The sequence below is a fragment of the Gracilinanus agilis genome, chromosome 2 (assembly GCF_016433145.1).
Source record: "Gracilinanus agilis isolate LMUSP501 chromosome 2, AgileGrace, whole genome shotgun sequence".
Taxonomy (NCBI): domain Eukaryota; kingdom Metazoa; phylum Chordata; class Mammalia; order Didelphimorphia; family Didelphidae; genus Gracilinanus; species Gracilinanus agilis.
In genome coordinates this window covers 684,333,146-684,357,258 of record NC_058131.1, presented here as the reverse complement: position 1 = coordinate 684,357,258, position 24,113 = coordinate 684,333,146, and the positions used below count along the sequence as shown (strand labels likewise).

Sequence of the window (24,113 nt, the reverse complement as noted above, 5' to 3'; positions counted from 1 at the left end):
AACTGCTTGAACACATGGGTTGATGCAGACATGATTAGGATGTAGACTCTTAATGACAACCCTAGAACAATTATCAATAATATGGAAATAGGTCATAATCAATGATACATGTAAAACCCAGTGGAACTGTGTGTCGGCTACGGGGGGTGGGGGAGAGTTTGGGGAAGAGGGAAAGAACATGAATCATGTAACCATGGGAAAATATTCAAAATTAAAAATTAAAAAAAAAAATATATATATATACATATACACATAATATATATATATATATTTGGTCAGATCCAACTAGCTACCTTCCTGACTAGTTTCTTAAAAGTCACTTCCATTTCCTTATATCAGGTACTATGCTTGGTAAAAAACAAATATGATGGCTCCCTTGTAATCAATAATAAAGATAGTTTGTTATAGAAATGCTGACAAATCTGTTCCATTTCATGTCTGATCCATGTCCATCTTCTAGTTTCATCCATAAGTTTTAGGATTGTTCTGGCTTGGCTGAATCTTATTATCAAGCTTTCTAAAAGTTCATTTCCCCTTCCACTACTTTGTCCAGAATCATCAAAATAATCCAGGCAGATAGAAGGCTCTCTGCTGAGGGTCAGCAGTAGAAAGAGAGAAGTGTTGTTGAGAGGTCAGTTGACTTGCCAAACATTAAAGAACTAAGTTGGAGCCTTTCTACTTCTATAGGATGGGAGTATTCATTACCTCTCCTTATAAACTCCTAATGGATATACATTTTGTCACACTGGAGAAGCAGGCTCAGTGAGTACAACTAAATTAATAAATTCTGCATTTGAACCTATTTGGTCAGTACCATCTCTCCAGTATATATGCTATGCTTTTTGACACATGATTTAACTTGATGCAAATCCTTTAGGTCAAAAAATGTCCAATATTTTAAAAATACATTTTTTGAGAAGGCTTAAAAGATAGAACACTTTTGCACACTAAAACGGATTCATACTTTGGGTTCCTTCCATTCAATTATGGAAATCTCAAATACTGAAAGAGATTCCAATTAAGATTTACTCTAAATCAAAGCTAGGTCAGAAGTGGCAGAGCCATTGCTTTTCAAGTGTCCTATATTCCAAGTAGACTTCAACAAATTCAGAATGCCTGTTTTCTTATAAGGAAACCAAAAGAACTTCAAACTAGGAACCTGTCAGAAGCAAATAGTTAATAGAAGAAGAAATGTAGATGAGTAAATGCTACCTTTTGACACATCACAAATCAAAGTTATCAACTCCAGAACAATTTATGAACCCAAACTCCACAACTTCCTTTCCTATTCTTTTAAATCTTTTATCTAAAAGGTTGTAGATAGAGGGGGGGTGGGAAAGGGGGAGAGGGGGACACACAGGTAGGTGGCTCAGTGGATTTGACAACCAGACCTAGGAAAGTCCTGGATTCAAATCTGGTCTCTGACTCTTCCTAGCTATTGTAACCTTGGGCAAGTAACTTTTCTCCCCCACTGCCAAGTCCTTATTACTCTTCTGCCTCACAACCAACATACAATAATGATTCTATGACAGAAGAAAAAAAAAACCAAATAAATGAAATGTAAAAAAAGATCAATCAGCATTAGGGATAAAAGAGCTCTGCATCAAGACTACTCTGTCCTCCCCTATGAGAAAGAACGATATCCACATCGACGAGAAAGAACTGTGGGAGTAGAAACACAGAAGAAAAACAACTGCTTGATCACATAGGTCAATGGGGATATATGATTGGGAATGTAGACTCTAAAGATCACCCTACTGCAAATATCAATAATATGGAAATAGGGCTTGATCAATGACACATGTAAAACCCAGTAGAATTGCACATTGGCTATGGGAGGGGGTTGGGAGGAGAGGAGGGAAAGAACATGAATCATGTAACCATGGAAAATTTTTCTTAATCAATAAGAAATAAATAAATGGGAAAAAAAGAATATTCTGTCCTCAAGAAAATAAAAGGAAGAATGCCTATAGAACCAAAAGTTACTTCAATTAAAAAATTTCTTTGTTTCCACAAAATATGAAGTAGAAATGCATTGCTATTAAGTTGTGTGGCAGTTTTACCACTATTTATGTGAACTTGAGAAATTTAACTTCTATGGGCCTCAGTTAACACATCTGTAAAATGGCTCTGAATCCATGCTCCTAGAATCTCTTCTCAACTTCTTACTCTTGGAAAGCTCCCCTTACCTTCAAGGTCAACACCTGGTTCAACCAATTTCTGATCTATTTTCTCATCATGTTGTGCTAAACTCTGGGGATGCATCAAGGAGTCTGAAATCCCACTGGAGATGGCCTGGAAAGAATGCTATGAGTGGTAAAGTCATGAGGATAGAAAATGGAGCCATCATGACACACCCTTAACAATGGCAATGTTGGTTTGATTCCAGTTACCAGGGAAAGGAATTGGGGGGGGAGGGGGGGAGGAGACACAACAAGGAGGTGAACAGCAGGTAATAAGATGTCTACATCTAGGGAGAAAATGGCCAGGGTAAGCCATAGTCAGTTGGATCCAGGGCAAGTTAAATAAAGTATAATGAGCTCTCAGCAATCAGGTTTCCCATCCCTGAAGGAGAAAGTTCTACTAGCCCCAGGGAAGAATTTCCAAAGGAGCTGCTTAATTCCTCCAGAGGTTAGTTAGGATCACTAACTGGCTGCAGAGTACATGGCAAAAAGACAACCAAAGTGAAACATGATCCATCTTCAACGACTTTTAACATCCAAGAAGAGGCCCTTTAAAAAACCACTGGCCTCATCTTGAGATCCCTTAACTCTTCAACTCCAATGACCTTAATCCCCCTTCCACTTCAAAACCACAAGCATAATGACTACATCGACCCACCACTCCTTGGAGAGGGACGATAGTATAATGGAGAGAGCAAGCATCAAGTCAGAAGATCTGGGTTTGATTTCCAGCTAACACTATTAGTCATGAGACCCTCAGTTTCCTCATTTATAAAATCTAGATACAAATCCTATAAAAACAGAGCTTTACACATTGGCTTCCTGCAGAAAAGCACTTTAAAAATCTTAAAGCATTACAGAAATAAGCAAGCTCCTCTAGAATAGGAGTCCACTTCCATAATATCTGAGGATAACTGCCCCTCTGGAGTTCTTTCTCTTTTCTTCCCTTATCACTGCACCCTGCTGGAAATTCACCAAGTATAAGTTCACAATAAACCTATCCAATGATGGTTTGGTTTTTTTCCGGCATTTCAAAATCCTGGCCATTTAACAAATTTACAATTCTGCTTGTTAAATCTTTATCAATGTGATATTTTTAAATAAAGTTCTGCATTTCCACCAATTTAAAAAAAAAGCAATTTAATCACTCAGGATGTGCTATCTTCAAGACTTTAAACTCCCTCTTCTCCTTACCTTCCAATTTTCCTGGTACCCCTGACAAACCTGCTCTTCCTCCTCCTCCAGCTATCTGGCACCCTAAGGCAGTCTAGCAGAAGTCTACAGGCTTGGAGTCAGCAAGAACTGGGTTCAAAATCTGCTTCAAACACTCACTAGCTCTGTGAACCTTGACTCTTCATGCCTCTGCCTGATTTATAAAACGAGTTTAAAAATGATGGCCTCTAAGGACCTTTGCAGTTCTAAATCCTTGGATCTACAAACCCTCACTTGTTCCTCTTCTCTCAGACTGTCATCCTGCCTCAGACTTTAGTCATCTCCCTACTCAATCTGGGAACAGACAGCCACTTCAAGGACCCTAGAAAATTCTTCTCCAGGGACATTCCCCTCTAACATCCTCCCTTTTCTCCCTATGTTAATCGCCAACAATTCATTTTTCTACTTCTATACTACCTACTATCCAAAAGAAAACCACTAATTGATCTAGTAGACCCTTCCACTGTGCCCTAACTTCAGCATATCAATTATTTTACTTTTAAGCTGATTCCTGAATGCATTTCCAGGCTGCCTCCAGCCTTTTCTACTCTTCTGCAGGCCTCATTTGCTTCCCTTAATTCTGAACAAGGCCATTAGGATCTCTCTAACATTTTCTCTTTTCTCTATTCTAAGACTCTAAAGATAAGAGACTGAGACTAAGAGAAGGCACTGTCCCTGTCTTATGCTTGGCATCATTGGGCAGCACAATGAGTAAAAACTGAAGAGAAAAATTGAGGTGTGATGGTAGATAAAGTTTCCCAATAATTGTAACAATTCATGACTGAACAGGTTGCCCAAGAGCTCCCACACTGAGTATCTTAAGCTGGGGCTGGAAGATTCCTGGGTTAAGAATGCAGTGTTGTAGGAAGGAGGATTATTGGGGTCTTTGTTAGCAACAACTCACATTTCCAATTAACTTTAAGGTTTTCACAAGCCCTGGGCATGAAGCCAGGTAGTCCTAGGCTTTGATTCCACACTTCCTGGCTCAGTGACCCAGGCCAAGACACCTCACCTCTCTCCTACCAGTTTCATCATTACAAAATGAAGATATTAACGCCCTCACGTCAGAGTCCCAGGATTCTTGGGAAGGTTAGATGACAAGAATGCATGTAAAAGTACTTCAATGTGTGTTAAAACAAAACCCCGAATTTTATCACCAGTGGGCTCCCCTATAAAATTCTGACTACACCAATTCTAACAGAAAAGAATCCAGCCTTGGCTCTGAGCACCCAATCCAGTTCAGAACTTCCAAAGCCTGTAGAGACTGAACAAAGGCAAAAAGAAGGTAGGCAGAGGGGCAGTTCAGAAGTGAAGATTGGGGCAAGCCTGTGCCAAGGCCAAGCCCAGGGCTCAGGCAGTCTGTGCTCATGCCACAGCACATTACATGATGAGAGACCAATACCCAGACAGCCTATGCCCCACCCATCCTGTCAAGAGTCCAGACAGCCAGAACATCCTGTGGCAAAACCTAAAGAGAAGCTCACACCTCAGTCACAGAAGGAAAAAGGACCAAGGCATCAAAGGATTTTGTAGCACATGAGGTAACCCAAAAAACCTGCTACTTGTGCAGGAGACAGGGTCAAGGTAAGGAATGGGGACAATTAACACTTATTACCCTACAAAACCCAGACTAAATCCTATAGGAGAGGAAAAAAAGACTTTGAATAGAATAAAGGACTTTCAAGTACTCCAGACAGAAAAAAGGACAACTCCTCCCCCCCCCCCAAATGGAAACACAAAGTGAAGAGAAAATAAAAAGTGAAAACATCTGAGTATTCAGAAGGCTTCTATAGAGGCTTACAATCTAATCTAATAAGGAAAGAACAAATATTCCTGCAGAGTCCTTATACAAAGAGAAAGCCTGGGAGTGGTTTAGTTCTGTTCTGATGGTTTTAAAGAGAAAAAAGAAGAGGAAGAGAAAGAGAAGACACATGGGAAGAAGGGAAAAGAAAGAACCTACTAGTCATCTAGCTAAGTGGTGAAGTAGATAAAGCGCTGGGCCTAGAGATAGGAAGACTTGAGTTGAAATTCAGCCTCAGATACTTACTAGATATGGCAAGTCATTTAACCTTTGTTGGCCCCAGTTTCCTCATCTGTAAAATGGAGATGATAATAATAGCACTTGCCTCTAAAAGTTGTGGTGAGGCTCACTTACCATATTTGTCCAATGCCTAACACAGTATCTGGTCCACAGTAGACACTTAAATGGTTGCTCCTTTCATCCCTCACTAGCTTACATAAAGATGAAGACACTATACAAACATAAAGGAAAGAGCTGGCAAATAGGCATCTCATGCCTATCCCATGTTACCCCAACAGGAGAAATGATAGACTCACACATCCACACAAAAGAGTTCAGTGTAGAAATACATTAAATTCAACAAGAAGGGGCAGCTATGTAGCTCTGGATAGAGAGTCAGGCCTGGAGACAGGAGGTCTAGCCTCAGACACTTCCTAGCTCTGTGACCCTGGGCAAGTCACTTAACAGAAGCCCTTATGGCATACTTCTGCCTTGGAATCAATACTAATACTAATAATGATATTGATTCTAAAAAAGAAGGTAAAGGCTAAAAAAAAACCAATGGGGAACTAGGTAGGAACAGGAGAAAGGGGAAGGGAGTAAGGAGGGGAAACAGGATCACTGAAGAGTCAAGCAAAATAATCTCACTACAACAGAGGAGGATAGAGTATGAAGGAGCAATTAAAGGGGGGAAAAAAGAGTTAACATTTGTGATCACAATCAGGAGCAGGGGAAAGAAGGGCAGGAGAACCAAACAGGGAAATAGGTTGCTTCAATTACAAACTAGTGTTAAGCACATTCCTCTTTCACAACCTTCTTTGTAAAAAGAGGGAGCACAGAGTAAAAAATATAAGAGCATAGGTTGGGGGGAAATACAAACTAATCATAAATATAAAAAAGAACCTGAATGGGATAAACTTACTTAAGAAATGGAAAAGGATACCAGAAAAGATAAGAAAGCAAAATCTAATAATATCAATATTTAATATGTATACACCAAATAACATAGTATGTAAATAAGTGCTTAAAAGAAAAGTTAATTAAATTGAAAGGAAAATTAAACAATAAAACCCTAGTGGGATTTTAGCAGGGAACCTCAATAAATCTGTGTTCAGACCTCAGAAATTTAACAAAACTATCAAGAATTTGTTATGGATATGAATTTAACTTTAGAAGATTTAAATGTGATATATTTCTGATGATTACTTAAGAGAAACAGAAAGGAGTATCTATATTTCTTAGGCAGGTATTGCACCTTTATAAGAATTAAAAGAGACTACACAGAGCACAAGTCACAAACAAATGGAAAAAAGCAGAGATATTAAACACATCCTTTACTTATCACTCTATAATAAAAACTATATTCTTTAAAGGGCCTTGAAGAAAAAATTGTGGACTAAACAATGTAATCCTAAAAAGTTGTGTGAAAGAACAAATCATGAAAACAAAAGGAAAATTTAATCAAAGAAAATGACAATGGCACAAAATACCAAAACTTTTGGTAGCTAAAATAATCAAGAAAAAAATGTGTATCTCTAAAATCTTTCATCAACAAGAAAGAAACTTCAATTGGGCATGCAATTAAATAAAACTAAAAAAGAAACAAATAAAAAAACCCAACACTAAATGAGAAATTCTGAAAATCAAAAGAAGAAATTAGCAAAGCTAAAAGCAAAAAACAAAACCCCATCAAAGACTAAAACTAGGAGGTAGGAGCATTTTTAAGCAAATAAAAGCTCACTTTTTTAATTCAGCCAAGCCAACTGTCAACCATCAAAAATTAAAAAGGATTCACAACAATTTGAATATCAAATTAAAAAACCTCTCTTGCCCAAGTACATGCCAATAAATTAATACCTTAGGTGAAATGAATATTTACAAAAAATTTAAGATATTCAGAAACTAAAAGAACAAAAAATAGATGATGTTATAAATAACAAATTCAGAAAAAGAAACTGAATTATCTATTAGTGAATTCCTAAAGGAAAAAAGTCCCAGGGCCACATGAGATTGATTTACAAGTGAATTCTATCAAACATTCAAAGAACAATGAATTCTAATATTACATGAACTATCTGCAAAAATAAGAAAGATCTAATAGAACTTCTGATACAAATATAGTAGATACCTAGACCAGCAAGAAACAAAACAAATTACATACCAAATATCCCTAGTGAACATTAATACAAAATATTATCTTTAATTCCCATTTCTTAAATGGAAAATTTCAATCATAGTAAAGTTAAGTGATTTGCCCAAAATCAAATGATCTAATAGCTTGAATGAAATGGACAACCTCAACTGTCAAGAATTCTTTAAGCAAAGACCAAGACCACTTAATGAGTGGATTGTAGCAAGAATTTTGTTTTTATGTATTCATTGGTATAAATGAATTCTAAGGTCCCTTCCATTTTGAAATTCTTTAACCAAAGACTTCCTCATTCCAAGTTCAATACTCTTTTTATCATGCCAAACAACAAGTGTATGATAGCCTAAATAAGGTTCCTTCTATTAGGTTCTGTGATTCAGTCTTTTTTCATCTCATCTTTTGATAAGAGTCAAAAGTATCCCTCTTCCTTTCAATCAAATAGGGCAAAAAAGACTGAACTTGGAATTCAAAATGTCTGGTTCAAATCTTGCCTTAATAATTATTAGCTCTAGCAAAAATAAAACCAATGAAACCAAGATTAGAAGAAAAGTAGGAAATGGGGGAATTTTTTACAACTTTCTCTGATAAAGGCCTCGTTTCTCAAATGTACAGAAAACTGAGTCAATTTTATAAGATTACAAATCATTCTCCAATTGATAAATGGTCAAAGCATAAGAGTAGGCAGTTTCAGATGAAGAAGTCAAAGCTAATCAAATCAAAGCAAGAAAACATGCTCTAAAACACTAATGATCAGAGAAATGAAAATTAGAACAATTAAGTACCAACTCTCCCCTCTCAGGTTGGCTAATATGACAGAAAAGGAAAATGACAACTATGAGAAGGGATATGGAAAAATAGGGACACTAAATGCACTGCCGGTAGAGTTGTAAACTGATCCAACCACTTTGCAAAGCAATTTGGAACTATGCTCAAAGGGAGACAAAACTATATATAACCTTTTATCCAGTAATCACACTGCTAGGTCTATATTCCAAAAAGATCAAAAGAAAAGAAACAGAACCTATATGTACAAAAATATTTATAGCAATTCTTTTTGAGGTGGCAAAGAATTAGAAATTAAGGGGATTCTCATCAATTAGAGAAATGCTGAATAAGTTGTAGCATATGATTGTAATGGAATACTTTTGTAATGATAAGAAATGATAAGGAGAATGATTTCAGAAAAACTTTACATGAACTGATGATGCAAGGCGAAATGAGCAGAACCAGAATGTTGTGCACAGTAATGTCAATATTGCTCCACAATCAACTCTAAATGGCTTAGTTATTCTTAGCAACACAATGATCCAAAACAACCCCAAAGGACTTAATGACAAAAAAATATTATCCATCTCCAGAGAAAGAACTGATGGTATATGAATGCAGATTGAAACATACTTTTTTAAAACTTTATTATTCTTGAGGTTTTTTTTGGTCTGTACCTTTTTTTTTAAAACCCTTATCTTCTATCTTAGACTCAACACTGAGTATTAGTTCCAAGGCAAAAGAGCAGTAAGGGTCAGACAATGGGGACTTGCCCAGGGTCACATATCTAGGAAGTGTCTGAGGCCAAATTTGAATCCAGGACTTCCCATCTGGTCTGGTTCTCTATCCATTGAGTCACCTAGTTGCCCCTGTCTCTGTCTTCTTTTGCAACAAAGCTAATATGGAAATGTTTTATATGACTACACATATGTAATCTACATCAAATTGCTTGCCTTCTCAAGGTGGTGGGAGGGAAAGAAGGAAGAATCTGAAATTCAAAAATTTTTTTCAAGAATGTTAAAAACTTTTGTTTATATATAATTGAGAAAAAAAATTAAAATAAAAAAATAATTACTAGTTGTGTGACTATGGACTAATTAATAATTTATCTGTGTATAAGTTTCCCCATGTGAGATATGAATAATAATATTTGCATTACCTACCTCAAAGAGTTGTTATGAAGAAAATGCTTTGTAAACAGATTATTTATCAGTTATCTTCTCTTTCATACCATTGAATTTTCCTCCTGGCTCCTACCACTTTGCCTCTTATCTCCGTGTATTTAAATAAAGGAATGCCACAAACATGTTCAAGTCTTCCACAACTTAAAACAAAGCTTACTTTTATATAATATTATTTTCCCCTTCCTTTCATTGCTAGACCTACCTTCTAAGTTCCTCTCTTTGTTGAAAGTCTTTTCTCAGGCCTTCTCTAATATTTCTTCATTGCTGGTCATTGTTTCTGTATGGCATCTGCCCCCTTCTTTTCATTTCCACTGCTACTACCTTCATTTAGGCCCTCATTTGCTCGTCTGAATATCCTCCCACCTGGTCTTCCTGCCTCAAGTCTCTCCTCACTCTATCAGAGTAAGTTGCCTAAATAAAATATACCAATTAAAAAACCACTTCTTTCCAAAAAAACTTTCTCTCCACTACCTACAAAAACAAGTCTAAATTCATTAGCCTAACATTCTCTATCAGCCCCATCCTACCTTATCTGGAGGACCTTATTTCCCATTAGTTCCTTTCATACACCCTATGATCTAGCAAAGTTAGACTGCTTGCCAGAACAAGTGATGGTGATGGCAATAATGATGATGATGATAATAGCTAGCATTTATAAAGCTATTTAAGGTTTGCATCACTCAGTTTTAATTCCTTTGCTCATATTGTCTCTACACCAGCTTATCTCATACTCCTGACAAATCTCTGCCTGTCAAAATTATGCCCAATCTTACTACTCAAAAGCACTCTCTAGCCTTTCCATCAAAATCATCACCTTCAGCTTTACAAATCATTGTTGTGATGCTTTAGATCTGCCTCTTGACCACTAAGAACTCTTTTCATCGATGCATCTCTATTATTTGTATACAAAGTAGACATTCAATAAACATTACATTTGTGCTCTACTTCATCTGAAATTGGGTACTCTTCCTATCTTCTTTCAGTAGCCTCTAGCATCTTCCATCTCTAGTGGCTCCTCATCTATATTTACATATGAAATCGTAACCTTTGCTGCTGCTTCTAATTACTACTTCATTTCTCTAATGAATACCTCCACACCCTCACTTTCCATCCAGGATTCAACTCCTCCAACCTAGTTTTCAGCAAGATAAACAGCTCTCTAATTAGATAGCTTCCTTTTTATCAAATGTAATAGTATTTTATTGGTGTTAATCTTCTTTGCTATCTCTGGGGCATCTGACACTTGACCTCTTTCCTCTTGAAACATTCCTCCCAACTTTCATCACACTGCACTAATATTGCTTTCTTCCTGCTTCTAGAACTGTCTGCTTTCTTGGCACCTCCTCCTAAAGGTGGACAACCTGCAAGGCACAATCCTTGGTCTTCAGCTTTTTCCTCTTAGAAGTCTCTTTCACTGGTTATACAGTCCGTATTCATTATCATCTCTAATCTATCACCTCCTATTATTGCTCCTCTCATCAGCATGCTTTTCCCAGTCCTATCTACCTCATCATACCTTGATTTTTCTCTCCTCTAAATTCATAGTGAATTTATTACATTTACTGCACCATTTAGTACCTGATTAGCATCTATTTGTTCTCTTCTTCTTAGCAAGTCTTGCCTCTCAAAAATATAGTAAACTTTGGAAACAAAAAACACATTTCTGATACAACTCTATCACGTGTGGCCCTAAAATAATGATGTGCATTATTAGTAAGCATTCAACAATTATTTCTTGATTACCAAATCTCTCACAGGAGGCGGAAGAAAAAACTGGCAAAGGTATCTGCCCAAAAAATTATGCAATGTTCTTTTTAAAAAAAAACAAAACTTTACCTTCTGTCTTGAAATCAATACTAAGTGTCTGTTTCAAGGCAAAAGAGTAGTAAGGGCTAGGGAAAAGACTTGCCCAGGATCACAGAGCTAGGAAGTATTTGCAACCAAATTTGAATTCAGGACCTCTCATCTTATTTAGGTGTGGCTCTATCCACCGAGTCACCTACCTGTTCCAATAACACACTTTTGCAAAAGCATGACTGAATTTCACTGTAAAGAAAAGTGTTCAATATAAGGCCAGAAAAAAAAAAACCATCCAAATGATCAACATTGAGTCAACTCTCAATTACCTACACTAATGGAGAGAAGAAATGAGGCAATCCAAAAATGAAATATTATCCCAAATGGTTTTATATTTTGCTTTAGAAGGCCTTTGCAAACTTAAGCACTTTATAACCAGTTTCCTTCAGCACCAGGTCAATTAACCTGGAACCTGAATTGTGGAAGAGTAGGAGCTACAGATAATCAACAAAATGGATATATAAGAAGTGAGTATGGAAGTGTTTATTCTTTATCTTAACTTAACCAACAAAGAGCCCATCCCTCAAACCCAACAAAAAAAGTAAATGCTCCCCAAAATCTATTACCCTGCTAGAAAGCAAGTTATAAAGTTCTAAAACCCAGAACTCTTGACTCTCCTTTACAAGTAATAACTACCACTCTCTTTACAGTGTGCCTCCCCAAGAGAGCTGCCAAAATCTGTTCAGTATAAACATGGCTGCTTCCTCAATGCCAACTAAAACTCTTGTCTCACATCATCCTTGAAGAGGTTAAGAAAGGCCTGTCAAATTCCAACTAATTTCATTAAGAATTAGTTAAGTCATTCATTTCTAAAACAATGTCAAAAGTGACAGCTACCTTATCCTGCAAGCAATTCTCTAACCTCAGCAGAGAATTAATAAATCTCATCCAGCACTTTAAAGTGTACTAAACTTTTTACTCACAATGACACAATGAGGAAGTGAAAATACTATAATCCCCATTTTACAGATGGGGAAACAGGTGAAAAGGGATGAAGGGACTTGCTTATGGTCACAGTAATAGTAGAGGGTAAGATTCAAACCCAGGGCTCCTGACTCCCAGCTAAGCTCTTCTGGTACAAGACAGAAAGAGAGGCCATGAGAATCCCTCCCTGATACCTAAAAACAAAGACCTTCCCAGAAACCTTCAGAAGGGCCATTCCCATCATTTTTGAGAAAATGATAACTATTCAAAAGAAGGCAGTACATTAAGATTTATAAAAATGCTTTCCTCACAACAACCATATAGTGGCTTTACAAAGTTTATTTCCAAGCGTCAGTTCAGTTCTTTATGTGTCTTTGTGTACTAGCTATATGTACTAATTACTTTATTACATGAATTTCAATTTTAGCTTTACTCAGGTTAATATGTCATAGGTTTTTTCCATTTTCTATCTTCCTTCTAGAATTTTCCTTCTAGAATTTCCCCCCAAGTTCTCTGTTCATTGCTTCCTTGCTTCCCAAGAAGACTCTGATGGAGTCTTTTACTTCAAGAATGTTAATGAATTCTAATAGAGTTCCTGACAACCCTCCTTACCTTAAGAACTTATCACAGTGGTACCAGCTTCCCCTACATTAAGCTCCAAAATACTTGTGAAAGGGCTCAAGCCTTCCTGGAGCCCAAATATCTGCCAGAGACAGAAGTCAAACCTTAGGTTGGCAGCTGCCTCTCTCCATCACTCCTGCTTTTACTTATTTTTGCCACTGACTCAACAGGAAGGTATTCAGAGTACAGAAGAGTACAGGAGGCCTTTAGACAAGGCTTTTCCTCCACCCACAGCCCCCAAAATATAGTTCTTTGTCACATGATTCAACAGTTTCCCATCCAAACTGCCACTCCCATCGTATGAGGTCATCAGCTAACAAAGAACAAGAAGCAAGGGAAGCATCTTTCTTCTACAGGAGAGAGGAGCCAAAAACTCCAGACTACTCTGGTGAAAAGCAATTAGGGGCCGCTTTTACCTGCCCCAGAAAAAAAAAGATACCACTATAGCCACTTCAAGAGATTATACTTATTGAGCAGGAGGAATGAGGTCAGAAAGGAAGTTAACCCTTCAAATACAACAAGGTTGGGAATTGGAAATGAAAAAACTCAGGAAATACCTGATAACTATCTTCAAATATATGAATTGCTTTCATGTCAAAAAGGGTTTATATGTGTTCTGATTGGCCACAGAGGAAAAAACAGGAAATAACAAAGATCAATATAGATTTGATGATAGGAAAAATCTCCTGGTAATTAAACCTGTCCAACAAGGGAATGGACTGCCCTCCAAAGGAGGTTTTCAAGAAATTGCTGCAACCTTGTGATATATGAAATAAGAAAAAAATCTTGTTCAGAGACAAGATGACCTCTAAAGTCCCTTTCAACACTCATTCTGTATTCTGTAATTCTGGTTCTGAATATCTGTCACAATTCAATATATATGACAGACAAGCTGGCTTTGTATTAAAGTTCCTGTAGCCAATGTTTTCCACAATCTTTTACTAGTCAATCAGAAAATACTATAAAAGCATGCTATAAATTTGAACAATTTATTAAGTAACATTTGTTATTAAGTAATAATTGGGCACTTTTAATGTTTTGTTTATGGTTAGCATTCATAGGTACTTTAGGGCATAATAAAAAGGATACGTGATCAGTGCCCACAAGAAGCTCACAATGGGGAAAGCAAACTCCCTTTATAACAAATTAAGAAAAAAAGAAGCACATAATCATACAATATAGCAGAAAGAATACTAAAAGCATAATATGGTAGAAATAAACAAGAACCCTACATTCCAAGAGCCTCTCCATCACTAAAAATTGTAGTTGAGTGAATTTGAACAGGACACCTAACATCTCTGGGCCTTAGTTACCTCACAGTGAAGCGGAAGTAAAATCACTCTATTAGGCCATGAAGTTATATAATAACTCTTTAAGGTCCATTCCAATTCTAATCTATCTTATGGTATGGATGAATACAAAAGGAATAAGGAGAAAGAAGATATCCTTGTGGGTAGGGTTTGCAAGGGAAAAGCTCAAAGACCTGGCAGAATCGGGGAGCTTGATAAATGGAAAAAAAAGACAGGAAAAGAGAAGGGGGGGGCTAGGCCTCATCATTCCTTCAAAGTCAATTCCCCAGCAAAACCATTTAAGAACTTGTAAGCAGCACAGTGAAATGGCGAGGACCTGGCTGTGAGTCAGGAAGGCCTAGCTCTCAATCCCACCTTTGACAAAACAAGTCCTGTCAGTTTCCATTTGGACAAGTGGTTTAGTTCTTGAATGGCTATTTCCTTCTCTGTGAAACAATGGGGGTACATGTAGAGCCTCCCTCACAGAGCTGTAGGAATCTCAAGTGAGTCTTTGTATAGAAAAAGTACACTGTAAATATCTAACAACTATAAAAGTTTATCTTCACGCTAGAAGGTGCTTAAAAATCTAGAGGAAATTAATTAGCTTTTCGGGCAAAAGATTTAAGCAAAGTGTGTTAAAAAAAAGAGCTTTTTAACAAAACTCTAAAATTCTCATTTTTTTATTATGAGTTTATTTTCCACAGCCTTGTGGACAAGAGCAACAAAACTATGCAACATTTTTCTGGCTTTAATGGCAAGATGCAAATATGAATATTCTATAGTCACAAAAAAGGTAATCACTTTTTGCTCCTTCTGGTTAATATAAATCAGAGATAAAATATACAAATATGTTAAGTAGTTAAGCTACTGTCAAATAGCACAAAGCAAATTATCAACAGCCTTTGGTATTAATAAAAATACAGTAGGCTCTAAAGTTAAGGAAATTATCTTTTTTTCTTCAAACCACTAACCAAATTCTTCATTTAAGCTTTTTAAAGTTTCCTTAATTTGCATTCTGCAAAACCACAGATTAATATTAACACTTTTTCAAATCAGAAGCCACAGTGGAAGCTCCCTGATCTGGCAAGGTAAAAGCTTTTTACTGTCCTCCTCCAAGTGGTACAACCCTGCAAACCAGCTACTGATATGGTTTCTAAGCAACAAAGACTCAAAATAAACCAACACCAACTGTCATATGAGTCACCTCCAAGCCCTCTCACTTTGCCCACCAACTCTATCTGGCACAAACATTTCCTGTCAGGGAGTTTCGGCAGCAGCCTCAATTTGAAACAACCAGGATTCAAGTGTCAGATGATAAGAGCATCTCCAAACTATGCAATATACCAGTATCCAAAAACCACTCCACCATGGAAGAGCAGGATTCAAGCCCAGGAGTAAAACTCTACAAGGAAAAACTGAAATACTCTACCTATACATTATGTATCCTTATCTCAATGAATCATAGCTTGCCAGAGATCAAAAGGTCAGATGTACAGATTTCCAAAGAAATGCAAATCCAATTCCAAATTTGGTGTCTTGACCTTATCAATGCACAAAGTCAAACCTAGTACAGGCACTTTCTGTTAACATCCCCTATACTCAAAAGCCTATTAAATATGGAGGCAGCTGGGTAGGTCAGTGGATTGAGAGCCAGGCCTAGAGATGGGAGGTCCTAGGTTCAAATCCGGCCTCAGACACTTCCCAGCTGTGTGACCCTGGGCAAGTCACTTGACCCCCATTGCCTATCCTTACCACTCTTCCACCTATAAGTCAATACACAGAAGTTAAGGGTTTAAAAATAAAAAAAATTTTTTTAAAAAAAGCCTATTAAATATGGTCTAGGTCTGCCTCTCTGCTGTCATCCATTCCAGTCCTACTCCAGAGTTATCAAGTTGCCCTGGGCTGACTAGCATATGGGAACTACATACCCCAACATCTGCTCCTTCCTTCTCCCTCAATCTTTTTTCTCTGTCTTTAACAAAGATATGAGTAGCAGGTTACACACATGCTCATGTATGTTTGTCTTTCACACACACCATACACCTCAACCCCTTTCTTCCTCAGCCACTCCAGGAAAAATCTCTCTCCCTCTTTGTCCCATTTACAAAATAAATAATCATAACTGCTAAGGATTAGAAAGGTGGTAGTAGATGACATTCTGACTGTAGTTCACATTAAAATCCTTTCTAGACTGGCAGGATCTGCCAGAGTTTGTATCTCACTTATTTCCTTTGAGACACCACGGTCACCTCTAGTCATGATGAGGCCTTTAGTAGAAGAATTATTAGTATTTGCCACAACAACAAAAAATTTGTTTACAACTCTCCACTGAAAATGTACAATATTTCTGTAATCTGAGTTATATATGCTTTTATTAACCAGTCTGGGAACCTAACTGCCCTGATCCAAATACTGGCTCTCAACTATGTGACCTTGAGTAGATGAAATAACTCCATAAAGCCTCAGCTTCTTCATTAATAATATGGGAATAATAGTATTTATTCAGCCTTCCTCACTCGGTTATAAAAATCAAACAAGATTACTGTAAAATGCTTTGTAACCATAAAGAGCAACATAACTTTTGACAATTATTATTATTAAAAACATTGTTTCAAAAGACAATGAAGCTTATTACAATACGACCCATCCTCAGGTAGAAGCAATCTATATTAGCTCTGAACAGGTAAGGCCTCAAGATATGTTTTTTATGGGAAAAGACAATAGTTTCTCTCCTTGACATCAGTCTAAAAGTTTAGAAGTTTGGTGCCACAATTCTGAGGGACTTATGAGAAAGAACACCATCCATATCCAGAGAAAGAACTGTGGGAGTAGAAAAACAACTGCTTGATCACATGGGTCAATGGGGATATGATTGAGGACATAGACTCTAAATGATCACCCTAATACAAATATTAATAATATGGAAATAGGTCTTGATCAATAACACATGTAAAACCCAGTGGAATTGCGAGTTGGCTACGGGAGGGAGGTGAGAGGAGGGAAGGGAAAGAACATCAATCATGTAACCATGGAAAAATATTCTAAATCAATTAATTAAATAAAATTTTTCAAATAAAAAAAAGTTTGGTCCCAAGCTGCTACTGCTTCTTTTAAAAACCTTTACCTTCTGTATTCTACACAACTCTTTTTTTTTTTTTTAACCCTTACCTTCTATCTTAGAATAGATACTGCATGTTGGCTGCAAGGCAGAAGAGTAGTAAGGGTTAGGCAATGGGGGTTAAGTACCACTGAGCCACCCAGCTGGTCCCTGTATTCTATACAATTCTATGACAGAAGAGTGGTAAGGAATAGGCAATGGTGGGTAAGTGACTTGCCCAGAGTCATATAACTAAAAAGTATCTGAGGCCAAATATGATCCCAGGTCCTCCCAACTCCAAACCTGGCAGTTTGTCCACTGCACTCCCTAGTTCCCCCACTCTAGCTTCTTTTATGCCATGCATAGATGAACTTATGGAAATGCTTCTGGACCTAGCTGTGTTTTCGGACTGCATCCTACTTCCAACTGAGTCATTAGCAAGCATTTCCTTGAGCAAGTACTTCTCTTTCTGTCACTCAATTTCTTCATGTAAAATGGAGAGACTATGGGTTCAATTACTTCTTTTTTTTTATTATTATTAATTTTTTTTTATTTTAAACCCTTAACTTCTGTTTATTGACTTATAGGTGGAAGAGTGGTAAGGGTAGGCAATGGGGGTCAAGTGACTTGCCCAGGGTCACACAGCTAGGAAGTGTCTGAGGCCGGATTTGAACCTAGGACCTCCTGTCTCTAGGCCTGGCTCTCAATCCACTGAGCTACCCAGCTGCCCCCTGGGTTCAATTACTTCTAAGGTCCCTTCCAGCTTTATAAGTTTATACTTGTATCATTTACTCTGTAAAGAAGTATCTTCTATTTAAAATGTTATGGGATACTCACTACTTCTGATAGTATAGAAATGGTTAAACAAGTCAGTTTATTTTACCTATTCTTCATGCTATCACAGCCTTAATTTCTAAATAACTTACCTATTCTCATGGAGCCTATCCTAATGTTGTTTGAATGACCACCATTGTAAGCTGTCTTATAAACTTCTACCAGAAGATTTCCAGATGTTAAAAGACACATTCAAGTAGGCAGAGAACCCAGCCTGCCCCTCTCAGGTCTGCAAAGCTCAGTGTCCCACAAAGCAGCTCCTCGTTCTAGGGCAGTGATGGTGAACCTTTTAGAGATGGGAGTGCCAGGCCCCATCCCACCCCCGTGGGGGAAGGGAGAAATGTCCTCAGGCAGGGGGAGCAAGGCCACCAAGTCCCTCTGACTTTCTAGTAAGGAACTCTGTTGGGGGGGGGGGGGGCTGCAGGTGTGCCCACAGAGAGGACTCTCCTTGTGCTACAGGTTTGCCATCACTGTTCTAGGGCTTGGGCTAGACCACCTACTCTAAATAAGAAAAGCCTTGTCCTTGGTGCTGGCTGGAAGATCTCTCTGGGCTTCCCTCCTGAGTATACAACAGAGATCACTAATGGGGAATGCTCAGTTCTGCTAATGTTACTCCTCTGCTCAAAAACCTTAAGCAGCTCTCCTTGTTTACAGAATGAAGTTTACAATACTGACCAAGTATTTTCACAATCTGAGCTATCCAGCCTTTCTCTCCATCCCAACCCAACAAGTCTATTCTCCAGTCTTCTTCTCTTGCCACCTCTCGTCTTCATACCTTTGCTCAGACTTTCCCTTGTGCATTAACAGACACCCTAGACCATTTCCACATTCAGAAATTCCTCTCAAGGTTCAATTCAATTCAAAATTCCTCTCAGTTGCTATCTCTACCATGAAGCTTCCTTCACCAAATCCATATCCACCAAAGTAAAGATGATTTCATCCTCCTCAGATTTCTCCTAGCACTGTGAATTTACCTCACTGTCCCTTCTAATAATTAGTTATGTGGCTGTCCTTCCCAGTTCAATTATAAATTCGGAAAGAAAAGCCAAGCCATAATTTATCTCTGTATTCCCTGTGCCCTGCAAATAGCAACCATTTAGTGAATGGACAAATTTATGCACAAAAAAAAGAATTTGTCCATAAACAGTGACAGCTTCCAGGATGTGATGATCACTTATAGGTAAGTAGAAAGTTTTGTAAATAGCTCAGTTTGAAAAGAATAAACCCCTAAAGAACCATGTATAAGAGAGACTTCATAGAAAAAATGTCACCTCTCTAAACTGGAAGTCCAAAACCTAACAGAAAAGAAAATGCTCTAAAAGTATTTACAAATGAAGTACACTGGTATCTGAAGAACTGTGATAAGGGGAATTATTCTAACTGGTCATTCATATATCATGTGACAATTTAAAGCAGAATGGCAGATGATTTCAATGAAAAATATTCTTCCCAAATGAAAACAAAAATAATCTCTGTACTTATAACACTGAAGAAAAAAACTGGATAGAATGGATGGAAGGAAATATTCTAAAGGGAATAAAGCTAAGCGCTGAACATCACAGATCTCAGAAGCAAACTTAGAATCTAACCCAATTCTGCCCCTAACTAGTTAGGGAGATGTTCTACAAAAGATAGGCACCTCCAAACTAAATCTAAGCTCATTCTCCCCACTACCATACTATCCTCCTACAGGCCCACATGCCAAAGAGAAGTACACAACAAATCAAGTTTACTTGTTCCAGTTTGTTGCCAACCACCTCTTCCTTACCTCTTTGCTTCCTCTAGGTGACAAAGATACTCATATGCCACATTCTGACGTCTCCTCTCATCCATCTCCTCAGCAGTAAGCCTTTCATTATCCAAGACAGCTATAAAATAAGAGAAATTATGAAAATGCAGAAATCTGTAGCATTCATAAGATATGTAAGAAAGTTAGATCAGCCTGTACTTGGTAACTTCCCATTTCCTCCTGGCAATGTTGCCAGGTATAATATAATGATCTTATTCATGCAAGAACTTGGACCCCACCTATGTTACTTTTATCATTTTTGTCAAAATATAGTAACATAGACATACATATCTGACTTTGCATTTCACATTACAAAATATTAGTGTTGAACTTTTATCCAAAAAAACTTGTGTAACTTGAAACCAAAGCTCCTACATCATCAAAAGGGATGGCTTCTTTCCCAAAAAAAAAAAAAAAAGGGGAACTAGGTTGGGTCTCCCTTTTCCCCTCCAGAAGAGATATAATCATGTCCAAGACCCAAGGAGAGCAGAATTACTTGACACATTGAATAAGGAAGCAAGCTCCTTTCTTTCCCCTCCACCACTTTACTTTCAAGATCCTGGAAAAGTATGCCCTCAAAGATTCAGCACATTTTAGAATCAAATTTGGAAGCAAGTGATGTGAGAATGCACTTCTCTACCTCTCCCCCATTGCAGATGTGGAGGAACTCTGGTGCAGAACACTACATATAACATTAAGACTGAATAAATTGGTTAGTTTTGCTGAACAGTTTTTACCCTGGCTTTGTTATTTTGCAATTTAAGAGATGCTCTCTGAGGGAGAGATGGGATACTCTGGGAAATACAGGTGAATATGAAGAGAACAGCATTTTATTTTTTTCTAAAGACCTAGAATCATAAACTATAAACAACTCGTGATCTGAGATCATATAGTCCAATTCTATCATTTTAAGAGAGGAAATAGAAGCCTAAGAAAGGGGTCAAGTGACTGTCTAGTGTTCCACAGGTAGCAGAAGTGGGGACAAAACCCTACTTGATTGCAGGAGTCCCTGATTCTTTTCACTACCCACCTCTCTAGACTCTCAGATGCCCACCTCTCTAGACTCTTAGAGTCTAGAGTTCTTTCCAAATCACCAAGATGGGTCTCTCATCAGTTCTCTCCTTCAAAAGGAAATTCTTATCCTTTTTGGTGTCAAGGACTTCTAAGGCAGCCTGGGGAGGCCTATGGACTCCTTGGAATTTATCAAGATATTTTTAAAAAATGAGTTTATGCAGCTAGAGAACCAGGCCTAGAGACAGAAGATCCTAGGATTAAATCTGGTATCTGGTCTCCCACACTTCCTACCTGTGTGACCCTAGACAAGTTACTTAACCTCCATGGCAGATACACGGTATTGATTCTAAAATGGAAGGTAAGGGTTTTTTTAAAATAAATTCAGGTGGCTACAACCAGGCTTAGAGATGGGAGGTCGGGTGTTCAAGTCTGGCTTCGGGCACTTCCTAGGTGTGTGACCCAGGGAAAGTCACTTAACCTTCATAGCCCTGCCCTTCTGCCAAGGAACCAATACACAGAATTGATTCTAAGAAGGAAGTTAAAGGTTTTACATAAAAATAATAAACTCCCGGAGGCGGGAGGTCCTGAGTTCAAATTTGTCCTCGGGAATTTCCTGGCTGGGTGCCTCTAGGTGAGTCATTAGACCCCACAGGCCTAGGAGATCCCGGGCCAGGCGTCCAAACTTAATACGGAATATAGGACATAAGAAAAAGGAGTTCATGAACTCTTGTCCCGCTGCTGCCCCCCGGGAAGAAACTGCCAAGCCCGCGGAAGAGTGGATGCCAAAGGCCCACTCGGGTTACTAGGGGCGGGGCGGGAAGAGGGCAGAACCCACGGAGAGTCCGAGGGGACCCAAACTGCCGAGCCAGGAGAGCTTTGCTAACCCTCCTCCGGCTTCCTGGGCCTCAGTGTAACCGCCGGGGAGACGGAGCCGAGGATTTCCTGGTGGGTTCCACCCCGGCCGCCCCTCCACCTGACAGACTGCAAGGTCAGGCCCGGCCCGCCAGGGTTAGGGCCGAGGCCAGACAACGGGCGCCCTGCCCTTCCGGGTAGGTGCGGCGCGGCCCCGGGAGAAGCCTAGCCGGTCCTGGCGCGGAGGGGCCGGGCCCCCCTGGGATTCCCCCACCTTCCGAACCCCGAACTCACAGCCATAGTGTGGCCGGACCACGCCCAGCCCATCGACTTCGTCCGCAACGGACATGGCGGCAGGAGAGAGGTGAGCACAGCGAAGCCTCGGAGGGAAGTGGGAGGCGGCGGAGCGCTTCCCGGGCGCGGTAGAGGTGGCGACAGCAGGGAAGGTTCGCTGGGTGTGCCTGTGCCGGCGGCCCCGCCCCGAACCCGCCGCAGCCGCCGGGGGAAGAAGGAGGAGGTAGTGGCAGCGGAAGGAGGCGGGCCCGCGCCTCCTAGCCCAGCCCACTTCCCTCTGCTCCGCCCTCCAGGAGCCGGGCTGGGTGATGCCGCGTGGGCACGCCCTACGGCTGCTGAGCCAGCCCAAACTTCCTCGGCTTCTCGGGACTTGGTGATGTTTGAGGCTCAACTTCCCGGGGTAGACTGCGCAGACTATAGAGAGGAGGAGATTGGGGGTTAAACCCAAGATTAAATTTAAACTGCGAGCACTTCCATTTGGCGGACAAACCGGCGTTGGAGTTCTCCTTTTGTCAATGAAAGAGCACTTAAGAAGATGGAGACAATGTTCCTGAAGTAGACAAATATGACTCCGCTCTGGATATTTCTTAATGCCGACCAAACGCTGCTCCCTGCTTTTTCCCAGAAAAAACCCAAATGTTAAACACCTGCACCCCATCCTCCCTCCCAACGAGACTGGGCAGACTTCGTGCTAGACCCGGGGGTCCTCCAGCCCCTACTGCAAGCCCTGCCCCTTCCACAGCGGGAGAAGTTGGGAAAGGTCTCCTTGGATCATGTATTTCCCCCCCCCCCCCCCGCTCGTCCCATCCCATCATCCTCTTCATCATCATCATTGACTACATCATTTTACTTAATCCCATTACTGACTCTCCCTGAAGTTTAAAACAAAGACCTCAAAAGACTGAATTAAAGATTTCCCCTAATTCCCAGTAAATGCCCCTTTGCCCCAAGGATTGAAGTTGAAAGAAGATAATCAAAAGAAGAACCAGAGATCCACTCCCCGTCACCCTAACCTCCTAAAAACAATTAGCTCTCAAGAAGCTCTCTAGTTGGTAAGTTCGAGCTACCAAACTGTAGTCCTTGCCCCTTCCCCAAAGATCTATTTAAGCACCCCGATTTCTGTAATCCATTGGAAGTCCCTGGGCTGCGATTCTGTGTGTCTTCGCAGGTTAATCTGTGTGCTTTGATGAAAGACCCTAATAACTATATTGGGTAGCCTGTGTTTTTCAGGTGGACACCATCATCCTCATCAACACCATCATCATCATCACCATCACACAATAACAATAGTTCTTTACATCCCTTAGCTCATTTGAGTCCCACCACACTTCTGTGGGAAAGGTAACTATTATTATCCCCATTTTTACAGATGAGAAAACTGAGTCTGAGAGAGGTCGGGTCACCCGGCTAATAAGTGTCATAGTCAGGATTTGAATTTAGGTATTCTTCTTTACTCAATGTCAGGGGTCCAGCACTATCCACTGCCCCATCTAGCTACCTTTGGAAAAGTCATTTAGCTTTTTTTGGCCTGGCTTTCCTCTTTTTTCCCCCTCTTTTTTTCTTAACTCTTATCTTTATCTTCCATTTTAGAATCAACACTGGTTATTGATTCCAAGGCAGACTAGCTAAGACAAGGTAAAGGCTAGGCAATGGAGATTAAGCGACTTGCCCAGAGTCACACTGGTAGGAAGTGTCTGAGGTCAAATTTGAACCCAGGACCTTCCATCTCTAAGCCTGAATCTCAATCCACTGAACTACCCAGCTGCCTCCAGTTTCCTCCTCTTTTAAAATGAATTAGACTATATGACTTTAAAAAGTCCCCTCTAGCCCTAGGTCAGTCATCAAATGAGATAATATAGAAGTCTTAGTACAGTTTTAAGTTATTAAAGCATAAATCTGAAAAAATCAGAGTTATAATCACAGGCCTGTAATCAAGCAAGAAGATTATAATTGAGAAAAACCTCATAGAGCCATCACCCTGGGATATAACCTGGAGAAGACACAGTACTGAAACACTAAAGAAAGTAGA

The 24,113-nt window shown here is 39.3% G+C and overlaps 1 protein-coding gene across 1 annotated transcript in view; it reads right to left on the bottom strand.

Annotated features, from left to right (window-relative positions):
• Positions 1-22,139, bottom strand: part of IQGAP1 (IQ motif containing GTPase activating protein 1) — a 130,548-nt gene extending 108,409 nt beyond the window's left edge. The window contains exons 1-2 of the mRNA XM_044659142.1: positions 22,085-22,139; positions 19,904-20,003 (exon numbers count right to left, since the gene is read on the bottom strand). Coding sequence (XP_044515077.1) covers positions 19,904-20,003; positions 22,085-22,139 — 155 coding nt within the window. The remainder of the gene's footprint in view (positions 1-19,903; positions 20,004-22,084) is intronic.
• Positions 22,140-24,113: the final 1,974 nt, after the last annotated feature.